The sequence below is a fragment of the Mytilus trossulus genome, chromosome 2 (genome assembly GCF_036588685.1).
Source record: "Mytilus trossulus isolate FHL-02 chromosome 2, PNRI_Mtr1.1.1.hap1, whole genome shotgun sequence".
Classification (NCBI taxonomy): Eukaryota; Metazoa; Mollusca; class Bivalvia; order Mytilida; family Mytilidae; genus Mytilus; species Mytilus trossulus.
In genome coordinates, this window is record NC_086374.1 from 44,774,874 (window position 1) to 44,787,291 (window position 12,418).

General features: G+C 30.5%; 1 protein-coding gene across 2 annotated transcripts in view; it reads left to right on the plus strand.

Moving 5' to 3' along the window:
- Nucleotides 1-12,415, plus strand: part of LOC134705164 (uncharacterized) — a 32,114-nt gene extending 19,699 nt beyond the window's left edge. The window contains exons 13-16 of one of the 2 annotated variants that reach the window (XM_063563916.1): nucleotides 935-1,001; nucleotides 1,476-1,667; nucleotides 2,224-2,423; nucleotides 5,002-5,131. In XM_063563916.1, the coding sequence (XP_063419986.1) occupies nucleotides 935-1,001; nucleotides 1,476-1,667; nucleotides 2,224-2,423; nucleotides 5,002-5,122 (580 nt within the window). In that variant the 3' untranslated portion in view covers nucleotides 5,123-5,131. Of the gene's footprint in view, nucleotides 1-934; nucleotides 1,002-1,475; nucleotides 1,668-2,223; nucleotides 2,424-5,001; nucleotides 5,132-12,319 lie in introns of those variants that run through there. The other variant, XM_063563917.1, reaches the window with a different exon arrangement.
- The last annotated feature ends 3 nt before the right edge of the window (nucleotides 12,416-12,418 follow it).

Consider the following 12,418-nt stretch of genomic DNA (forward strand, 5'->3'; position numbering starts at 1 on the left):
ATTTAAAGAAGAGTCGGAAATGTCAGTGTTTGTATATGAAAAAGAAAATTACGTCATGACACACGTTTAATTTCTAGATTTAAGACATTAGTAGCCAATCCCAACGTTTGCATCTGGAAAATATTATTAGGAATGTATCATAGTCTGAAACGACGATTTCATCTTAATAAATTAATCCATTGATTTTTTTTAATAAAAAACAACATGAAACGAATTACTTGAGATTATGAATAGAATTACATATAAGAGTATATTGAGCGATACAAAATAACAATCAAAACATGATTTATACAAATGTGAGGTATGCAGAAATAAAAATCCCATAATGACTCTTAAACTGAACAAGTGTGTTATTTTTTGTAAAACAAACTTGTCGATCTGCCTATCTTTTAAACAGTAGAAGTCAATATTTACCCTTACGAAATTTAGTATATGTAATTAACCTGTGTCATTGCATGGTAAAGAGAAAAAATATGTATGACATATTATGTAGGATGGGGGGGGGTTATTTCGTTGTGTTAAGGACCCATTTGTTAACTTATGTTGGTTGTTTTTGCTCTTTGACATATATCCCATTTCCATTCTCAATTTTATGATGATTCTTCATGTAGTACATTGCATAGCCAGTTGAAGGGTTGAAATAGATATCTAATATAATTTGGAATAACCATGTACGAGTTGTTTTACATAAACTCACTAACCTCTCTCCGACTCATTTTAAAAAGACTTAAGTAAGGAAATACGAAAGGAACATGATCCTACATGCAGGACTAACAGTCATTTCAAATTGTAATTTACTATCACTGTTTGCTAAATCAACTTTATTTGTGGTTTATTCTTTTTTATTCTATAGAAAAAAATAGATTGCATTTCTTTTCTTTTTAAAGACAAAGAAAATGTAACTCTATTGCCTCTCTTTTTCTCTTTTTAATAGGACACTAGATGCCTCAGCATATTCATATTTAGAACTTTACAAAACAAATTCTACACCCACGATTGAGGTAAGTATAATAGAACCTAGCATTAACTTACCATAGTTTTACGGAATTTTCTTTTATATCAAGTATCACTGAAGCAAACATTACGTCAAGAACCTCGACTTTATCTGTTCCTAGTTATAATTTTGATGTCACGCAATATGTATGTTTCAGTAACAAATAAGAAGAAACAATTTTGCCAATTAAATGTATCTTAATAAATGTTACTCATTACATCCTCTGATGCATCTGAGAAGTATAGAACGTGGTTCCAATTTCCAATCGTAAAATTAAGAGAATCTTAGATGGAAATATCAAATGTAGAACATTATAACTGATGGTTAATACTAACGAATACAATTGTGTTGGTGTTTATTATTCACTGTGACACTACTGAATACATATCAATCCTTCTTTTTGAATAAACGTTAGAAAATTTACTTCGACAGTTTATTTCCATATCACTTTGTTAGTAAATGTATCTCATAAAATACACAGGTCCAAGTAAAAAGACAACTTTGTGGCTTTAAAAACTGCTCTTGTGCGATTATTGTTCGTGAAGGGAATGACGCCGTACAAATAGATACATGCGGGCAGACAACATCATTTATCCCAGAAGTTACGTATTTATCAAACACTTCGGAAAAACACATGAGCATGCACCAAACAGATGACGGATTATTTTTTATCGTGAGTAAACTATTAACACTGTTGTGTCATGTTTATTTACGATTGCGACAGTTGTACGAACGCTAATGACAATCTGAGCCGGTTCTTTATATAGTATTTCATTATGTTTTGTATGCATAAACGCTGTGAACTAAACTTTTAGAAAGGTAACTGACAAATAAGTATTATTCTTGTAAATACCTATAAGTAATCTTTTCTTACAATTTTATAGTATTTGATCGTATTCAAAGCCTTAAAGATTATATTTCATTCAAATCTTTTCTTTTTCGAGACATGCTATTGTCAGTTAAGTGTTTCTTTAATATTGTGCATGTTATAATGGTTATCGAGCAATTGCATGGCGAGACTATTTCAATGATTTATTCTGCATTGGAAATGGCTTAAGTTTTTTTCTATAACATCCAATTAGTAAAAACTAATTTTCTTGTTCATTTAACTAAAATTTACAGAATTTATTAACCGGTTATATATCAAAATTAATGTATAAATATGAGCACATATTCCACTTGAATAATACTCGTTTGTGTTTTTGAGTTACGTGTGTCATTAATTACAGGTCACAGTATTGTCTGGTTCAAATATAACAGTCAATTTGACAGGGCCAGAGCCAGACATGCATGTTGTGTTGTCGATATTAGACCAAGACAAGAATCCTCCTGGCGGGATTTGTGGGAATGCAACATGGTTTAATATACCTGGTCTTGGAAATGTTGCAGATAATGGTCAGAAGGAGTCAGAATTCTTCAAAACATGGACGTTAGTATCTCATCATTGCATCTTCCATTTGTATTATTTAGTTTATTATAGCACTTTTAAAAAAAAAATTCTACATTATTTCTACCCTTTATTTCATATAAAGGGTGAAATCTTTTGTGTCCAACAATTGGAAACAGATGTATCTTAAAGGACAACCAACTCGTAATGGCGTCCGTATATTTTTCGAAGGGATGAGGTGAATTTTACAACCTTTTTACTCTTTTTTACTATGTTTGTAATCAGCACAAAACACCAAAACAAATGAATGACAACTGTCATATTTCTGACTTAGTACAGACATTCCTTTATGTCGACAATGGTGGATTAAAACCTCGTTTAAAGCTAGATATACCTTTCACTTCTATGACAGTTGGATAAAATTCCATTATATTGGCAATCATTTGTGAACAAAACAAACAGTCATAACAGGTAACAATGTCAAAAAGATGGGTACAGCAGTAAACGTTATTAATTTTATTCACTTTTAAAATGATAAAATATCTCAACAAAGAAAAACAAAATGGCATATAGACAAAACACATCAGCAAAAATGAAAAACAAAAATTCAAAAAATGATTATATTGTAACGGCGGAATGTACCTAGCCACGACAACAGAATATTAACAGCAATGAACTAAACAGTAAAGGTTATACTTTACAAAGACAAATAAAAAAATACTTTAACACGTTATCTAATATTACAGAACGTAAAAACATATTAACTGAATTTAAATACTATCGTGTGTTATTTGTGAAGTTTAAAAATATTTGAAAAAAGTATCTTCCGAATAAATAGTTTGATTATTGCGATTCATCACTGCATTTTAATTATATTACGAAATGTTAAACTTGGTGTTTCGATATCTATGTAATAGATATAGGGTCAAACACTGTAGCTTCGATTTGTCCTTCACTGGCCCGATATTTTTCAGTCCTATGGTAAAACAATTGAGGTTATGCAGCATTTATTTTCTAACTCTCGTTCTGATCCACCTTTCCAACATATTATTAAATACATTATCTACCCATCAGTGGAGCATACACTTCAGTTTTATCAAAAATCTTCTCCCTAAATTAGGAACTTTATGATGACGTTATTTTTTTTTTCATTTATTTACGAAATTTCCTATCACAATATGATCAAATCAGTTGAGTTATTGAAGGTAAGATTGAATAAATCTAGATACGCAACAAGTGAAGGTTAAAATATTTGGCAGTCATCCTCTTTTATAACTTGAAAAAATACCGTCAAGGTATCATTGGATGTTATTTTTGTTAACCTTTTTTATAAGGTATTTGATATTCAAACATTTTTGTCACGATTATCACGATATCAGTTTTTGGAGTGCTCATCTATGTTCTAAAACTCTACACCGTTTATTCTATTACTGTCGATAGGTCAATAACATATTGATCGCCTGTTTGTCCCCGCTGATAATAACAATTGTAAATTGGAACTTAAATATCTACTGTTATAAAATTTAAAAAAATATGTTTATATCCCGCTGATGCATAGCTCTTATTTTTTATGTTTGGTTGTATTATTGGTCTTTTTTTTTAATCGGGTTTTGATTTTTATATACAAAGTCAAAACATGTTTATGTTGAAATACGCATGTGGAACAGTAACATTTATACCACGATGGCATTTGATAGTTGACTTATATTTTGAAGTCGTTTACACCAAACAACTGCACTTCATTGTATTCTTTATTTTAATATGCAAAGGCTCTTTGTGTTTATATCTTAATTTATTTTAATTTTCTGGATGAGAAAGAATTTTTTAAATATGATTCTACTAAAATTTTAGAATTTTCAAATATAGATAAACAATTTGACACAATCTTGAAGCTATTTTATATATACCTATTCTCAGTATAAATCATTACCAAAACCAAAATGTGAATAAATCGTTTCAACCAATGTGAAATAACAACAGCAAACGACAATAAATGAAGATATTCTACTGATGCAGTTTGGTGAATAAGAAAGGTGATAGGACATGTTATCTGTAGGCTGCACTTTGTAAATACAGCTGTTTCTCAAACTACGCCTCTTTTAGGGAGATCTAGAATATTCATAGAAAATTCAGTTTGATTACATACTGGTTCCCAGTTATGCACTCTGTGTTCCATCTCATAGAGACATAACTTGTGAATGTTACCAGTAAATATACATGTGCATTTTGTTTACATTGAAACATGTGGTAACCTTTCATTCGAGGTAGGGGTAGTTACGAAAATTTGTGTTAGTTTAAACTCTGAAATGTTCAGGGCATATTATAGTTATCAAAGGTACCAGGATTACAATTTCGTACGCCAGACGCGCGTTCCGTCTACATGAGACTCATCAGTGACGCCCATATCAAAATATTTATAAAGCCAAACAAGTACAAAGTTGAAAATTAAAGTGCATATGAACTTTCAATTCTAGGATAAGATTTTTTTCAAACCTTCTAAGTAAAAGTGGTACAGTTTTAGCCGTAAAAGGAGTTCCTATTGAAAATTGCATTGTCAATATTCACAGAAATGAAACCTAAAGTAACCGAATGTAGTTTTGTTTAATATTTTTAATTTCAGTTTACCACAGAATGCAAGCATGTTCAAAGCTGGTATTTCTTTTGAGCAAAATAACACCATAAAAGATATCGGGTATTGTAAATGTGAGAAATCGATAATAACCTGTGGAACCATCATATAGCAAATAAAACTAAATGAACAAAATATAGCCATTATTATAGTAAAGTTACAGTAAATGGGTCACAGATTTTGTTTTTGAATACACATGCCTTATGTTAATCTTGAACAAAGAAGTAGGAAAAATAATGCATTTTTCTCTTTTGTTTTTTGAAATTTGATCGTACCCATCCTTTTGAAATAGATGTACATTTGTTTGAAAGCACATAAAATGGGTGAAAAGTGTTTTCATAATATAAAAAATATGTATGTCTGCATGTCCGTCTTCTTTCTTGTGACAAAAAAAATCATGTAATATTACAGTTCACAATGACGGCTTATATCTTAATACCTTACAAAATATAAAAAAGAAAATGTAGTATGTTTGTTGATAAAACAGCTATTCACAAGAAACAAAAAAGACACAGAAATTAACAACTGTAGATCACGGTACGGTTTTCAACAATGAGCAAAGCTAATAAAAATTAGTCAGCTATAAAAGGCTCCGAAATTACAATGTAAAACAATCTAAGATAGAAAACTAAAATTAAAAGATTGCTTTTTTTATTTCTTTACATTAAAAAAGTATATGAAAAAATGCCAAAAATTGTAAATGAATAACACAGTGACAACATAAATTGATAATTAAAAAAACACGCTACTAAAAAATCATACCAACATTGTAGATAAATGTACTCATCATAGATACCAGGACTAAATTTAGTATATTCGCCAGTCTACAAAAGACTCATCAGTGACGCTCAAATCCAAAAAAGACAAATAAAATACGACGTTGAAGTTTCTAAAAGTATTGCCAAATACAGCTAAGGTAATCTATGCCTGAGGTAGAAAAGCCTGAGTATTTTAAAAAAAATCATAAATTTGAAAATAGTATATTTATAAATATAACAATATCAATGACAATTCATGTCAGCACAAAAAGTGCTGACTACTGGGCTTGTGATACCCTCGGGGAAATAAATCTCCACCAGCAGTGGCATCGACCCAGTTGTTGTAAATAAACTCATCATAGATACCAGGACTAAATTTAGTATATATATGTCAGACGCGCGTTTCGTCTACAAAAGTCTCAATAGTGACGCTCGAATCTTATGCTATATACTTTGCCCGTAGGCTTCTTTTTGATATACTCACATTTGATGCAGATAAATCGTAAGATCGTAATAGATGTGTCTGTATGTTTCATATATCAATTGGTATGAAATAAATTTCGAACTCCTTTCAAATCACATTAATATGATTTAAATTTTTTGAGTCATTTTTATAATTTCATCATATATATATAGATATATATGTAACAGGATTGAAAATTTTAACCACAGACGTGCGTTTTAACTACGGAAGTATTATTAGTGACACTCGAGTACACCAGTGATAAAGGAAAATAAAATGCAACGATGAAGAGTACTAGGTATCCTTTATTCTAAAGTATATGTTTTCAAAGTTTTTGTTAAATAAACGTTTGCCTGTCAATTGTTTGAAGTCAGTGTCTTACTAAAATGGACGGACGAGAAACACATTATAATTAGGTAATATACAGGAATCAAAAAGCGAAATATATGTATGCTGTTCGGCTGTTGCAGTGTCAACAATGTATTTTGTTGTGGTAAGGTCAGTTAATGGGAACCACTTATTGTAGATTAATATTTATTTTGCAGTGATATTAGCATAAGCATATCTTCTTTATCATGGAGATTATTGGACTCCACATCTTATGTTTTCGAATATATCCCTATTTTCTTGTCATGTGAACTTTAAGTATATAGATATTGCCTATCAGTGAATATAACAACTACAATTTGTGTCTTTTCTGGTTTAAAAAATCAATTCTGATTAAGAATTTATCTGTGAATAAATTTTAATAATTTTTATGCACAGACAGTAGGCTGTGAGACAATATGTTTTACCTTTGACTGTGTGTCCGTTCTTTTGTCCTTTTGTCTCTCCGTCAGTCCGTACGTTCGTTCGTTCCAGTTTCGATGCCGCGCTCTAACTTACGTTTTCCTCGTCTAAATGCTATGAAATGATACACAATGATAGAAACCATACTTCCGAGTTTGGTCAGTGAGCTATATACCATGTGATAGTTATAACCTTCCTTAAAATAGCAAATTGTTTTTATTCAGTTTCCACATTGTGAGTTAACATCCATATTCTATGAAACTCATATTCTAAGTTAAGAACTATAACAAACAGGCAGGGTTCTGATTTGGTCACTTAGTCATTAACCGTTCATAGATTGTCCTGGATTCATGCCTCTTTTTATTTATAGTTGAGCATGGGGATTCGTGTCCTCAGACACATTATTCGTTTATGTATACAATTAAACGAAAATTTCGTATAAATTTCCTCACAAGTATTGCAGTCTTCTCAATATATTTTCATTCAGCGTACAAAATCGTGAAAAGGTCCGTTTGAATTGCTTAATAACTTAATTTTAAAACGGTAAATCTTTACTGCATATCAATTAGTTCCTTTGAAATTTTTCTCTAAAACCTTTCGATGTAGCTGCATACATGTAACTATACGAGTTCTATAGAGATATCCAGTCTGTGTAAAATAAATTGAAGTTGCTACTCTATGATGTTTTCAAAGCAACGTTTCAACCAATTTTTCAGCCATCAGTAAACGAAGTTTGGTATTTCCGGAGGTAAATGATAAAATTGCATGGAAAAAATGTTTTATTTCAATGATTTTCTTTTGTTCCTTTTTACCAAAGTATTTTGTTTTATAATGAATTTTTATTGTAACGAATAGACTAGCACAACATGTATGAACAAAGGTATACAGAATGGCATTTTCACACAAAGGAAGTATTAAATAATAAAACAACAATTGAATATATATTATGAAATCTTATGTTTTTCTTGCAAAATACAGAAGTGGTGTTTCAATCAAATTTTAACATATATTATGTATTCTATGATAGGGCCAAGGGATTCCAGTATTTGTTACATTCCTCTACAGGGAGTTTTTTTTTTAAATAGAATGAATTTTTCTAAGTTCAAGTGTTCCTTTAAATAGTTTTTTATCTACATGAAAGTAGAATAATCTTGTTTTTAACAAAATTTAATTTAATATTTTGGAAGATACCAAATGAAAAAAATCATAATATTCAAAGACAGTTCAATATTTGTCGTGTCACAAATCCGGATTTTTAGTGCATGCCAGAGACTGGCGACCATCAGACAGCTCCAAAATAAATGTTCTATGGTCTCTGGTCCTTCTTTACAAAATGTGCATATGTTTTTACTATTTATTTTCATCTTGTAAAGTAGTGAATAAACTCATTATAGATACCAGGACTAAATTTTGTATATACGCCAGTCGCGCGTTTCGTCTACAAAAGACTCATCAGTGACGCTCGAATGTGAATTAGTTCCCGAAATTCTATGGATAATTCTATATTGGAACCAGCAAAGCTTAGAGCTTTTAGTATATTTTGGTCACGAAGTGCGTATTTTTCCCCAGTTAATACCCGTCATATTTCTTTGCAATAAATGTAACATATTTTTCATTCAATACTTAGAACATGTTCTTTGAACCTTTTTTTAATTAAAAAAAGATACTTAGTACTTATATTATAAGGTAATATTGCATGATTTTTTTCTCTCCTTAAGTTCAATATTGATCGTGTTTAACTACACGTTGAGCGAGTGTGCTATTTTCATAATAATGTAAAATATTTGGCCTAAATTGATATAATTGTTGGAAAGTTTGAAATGACATAACTGTGCCCTGGTCATCTAACAAATCTTGCACTGTCCAAATTCCAGCATTTGCCCAATTTTTATGGTAGACTCTAAAACTACCAATTTTAAAGTTTTCTTCCTCCCATGAAAAATACTATAGAATTTCATCAAAACATCTTGGTTTTCTAATTTAATTAAGAGTTTTCCAAGCATCAAAAACCTCTTGCCAAAATTTGTTTGATGACATTTTAAAAGGCCCAATATAACTAATTTCAATAAAATGTTTCACAATACAGATTAATCTCACCCACTTTGAATTCGAGTTATACAGACGTCTTACCCATGTAAGTTAAGTCCTTGTATAAATTCTTTTGAAATTAGCATTTTTAAACCACCCTTATAATAATCTTGACATACAAGATGTCGCTTGAACTTATCTGGTTTATTATCCCAGATAAAAGCATACATTTTATTTGTTAAATTACGTAAAATATTCTCATCTGTACTTTGGATATATGGATAGATAGAAACAGATGATTTAATTTTGCTATGACCAAAGTTTAAAAAAATGGTAATCTATCCATAGGGGGTGAGATACTGTTTTGACCATTTTTCAAAGTGTTGTCTATATTATCTAAAACTGGCCTAAAATTTGAATTAATCATTCTATCTAGGTCGATTGAAAACGTAATTCCAAGCAGCTCTAATGTACTGGAGCCCCAATTATTTGCAAATACACGTATTTAATAAGATTTTAAAATTATAACAATAATTTACCAAAACAAATAGTTTATTGTAACGATTGATTTATTATTGTATGTTCGAAGCTTTACATTTTGGAAAAAAATATTAACAATTCATTTACTTGTAATTTCTTTAAATATGGTTGACTGATGAATTTTTTAAAAAGCTATTGTAAATACTACCATGTAACAGCAACCGTAAGATCACAAAAACATTGATGTGTGCGTTTTTATTGTGTAGAGAGCATGTTACTCTCAAAATAAGGTATCGTTCAAAAAGTGGCTGTCCCTATTATTACCAGACACGGTGGCGTATTAAAACATCCCTTTGGACAAACGGATACCCCTTTAGCATTGGTTTCCTTGAAAGATGGATAAAGATGAGGTGACCATATTTTTTTTTTTAAATCAATTAATTTAGATAGGAAAGGTAACTAATCAGTTGCTCTTGATAGAGTGTTGCTGCTGACAAGGAAGTCATTTAACCAATAGTTCTAAGTGGTGAAGTTGAATTACATACGACATCGCACGAGTTGGTGTACCGATATGTTATAAATGTCGTAACTATAACCCCGTCCTATTTTCCAACAACTGTGACTAACTTAACCAGACTTTGTATAAACATAAACAATTCGTCGGTTGACAGATATGGGGCAGGATCTCTTACCCTTCTGGAGCATATCATATCAGCCTTAGTTTTGATTGGATGCGTGTTGCTCAGTCTGTGGTTTTCTTATATTTAATTCATTTCAGTGATTCTGTTGTTTTGTTGTTTTCCTTTTATAGTTGATGGGTTTCCCATGGTTTTAGTGTGTAACCCGGATTTGTTTTCTCGCACTCGATTTATGATTTTCGAACAGCGGTATACTACGGTTGTCTTTATTTATGGGTATTTTGTGTGTACTTTTGTTTGTCTTTAGCTATTTGTCTTTCCTTTTTTAACCATGGCTTTGTATGTTCATTTATTTTACCTATGTGTTTAAATATCCTTTTTTATCTTGTGCCTCTCTTTTACAAATTGTAATAATTCTAATATTTTTAGTTGTTCTTGACTTTTTTTCTTTTTTTTTTTCGATAAACGATGTTGACCGAACTTTTTTTTTGTAACCAATGTGAACAAGATGGCGGCGATAATGTCAAAATCAATTCGCGTTAATCGTTGAATTTAAAAATAATTATCACAAAACATGCATTTGAATGTTAATAAGAGTTGTTGTAGTTTATTTTTATCAGCATGAAAATTTCATTGAGTACATATGTTTGCATAAACCAACAAATATGTTCATGCACCAGGCCAATTCAATGACACACATATACATAGACGCGTTTTTGGCGTATGGGATTTTAAACCTGATGCTTTTTGTTATCTATTAATCACCCTTTTTTTGTCTAATATGTTCACCTTTTTATTTGTATTGTAGTCCTGTAATATTATGTTGTCATTTCAATGTAATATTTAACTTTGCCATTAAAGTGCGAGGTTTGGCATGCCATAAAACCAGGTTCAACCCACCACTTTTATTCCCCTTTAAAAGTGTCCTGTACCAAGTCAGGAAGATGGCCATTGTTATAATATTGTTCGTTTCTGTTTGTGTTGCATTTTAACGTTGAGTCGTTTGTGTTTTCTCTTATTTTTGAGATATTGAGATAAGACGTGGCACGGTACTTGTCTATCCCAAATTTATGTATTTGGTTTTGATGTTATATTTGTTATTCTCGTGGTGTTTTGTCTGTTGCTTGGTCCGTTTCGGTGTTGTGTCGTTGTTCTCCTCTGATATTTAATGCGTTTCCCTCGGTTTTAGTTTGTTACCCCGATTTTGTTTTTTGTCCATGGATTTATGAGTTTTGTTGCCTTTATTTATATACAATTTACGTGTGAAAGAGGTTATATAACGAGTGTTAAAAATAAATTCCTTATCTCTAATTTCAAAGAATCATAAGGATTAAACGCTATTTCAAAGGAATTTATTAGTGTATAAACTCGAACAATTCACTCACAAATAAATAAAAGTCAAAACAGTCATATTTATATAAAATCAAATCAAAGAAATAAGGTGTATAAGAATAACGTGTTAACTGTAAATCTGGCATACTGGCATGATCATGTTCCATTTAAGCCTACAGTTTATTACTTTATGAATTGTTTAACATGCATGTTTTTATATTCTCATGCTCCTTTCTTAATCATAAATGTATATGAAAATAGTTTCGGAAAGTATACCCAAATGCGACAGACTGTCCATAAGTCGATACAGCTATTACCCATATGTTATGCGAGTAAAGTTAGCCAAATATTATAAAGAATTGAACTGAAAGTGTTATTTAGTTTTGAACAGTTAAAAAAAATAAACTAATAAAATTTGGTAAATTCAGGGAATTGTTTTAAGTCAGTTAAGATCTCTTTAGTCTATCTTCAGATTATTTAGTAGTTTGTTTACCTTAAAAAAGATACTGAATGATGTGAAACTTTTTTATTAAAGGAACTGGAGTCACTGTAATAAAAACGGTCTGAGCAGAACTGAATTAAAACACATAAATATTATAAAATAAACTTTTATCAAGACCTGATTTTAAGTTTAAAAAATTTTAGATGATGTTTATATCAAAATGAAGTTTTAGACTAAACTTTATCTACTAGTAAGGGTGAACGACTAACATTTTTTTAAAGTATTTACCATCTGTAGCACCAGGCATTTACTTGAAAAAGTTAGAAAATATTTATATATCATCTAAATAAACAGTAAATGTATCTCACAAAATACACAGGTCCAAGTAAAAAGACAACCTTGTGGTTATAAAAACTGCTCTTGAGCGATTATTGTTCGTGAAGGGAACGATGCCGTACAAATAGATACCTGTGGGCAG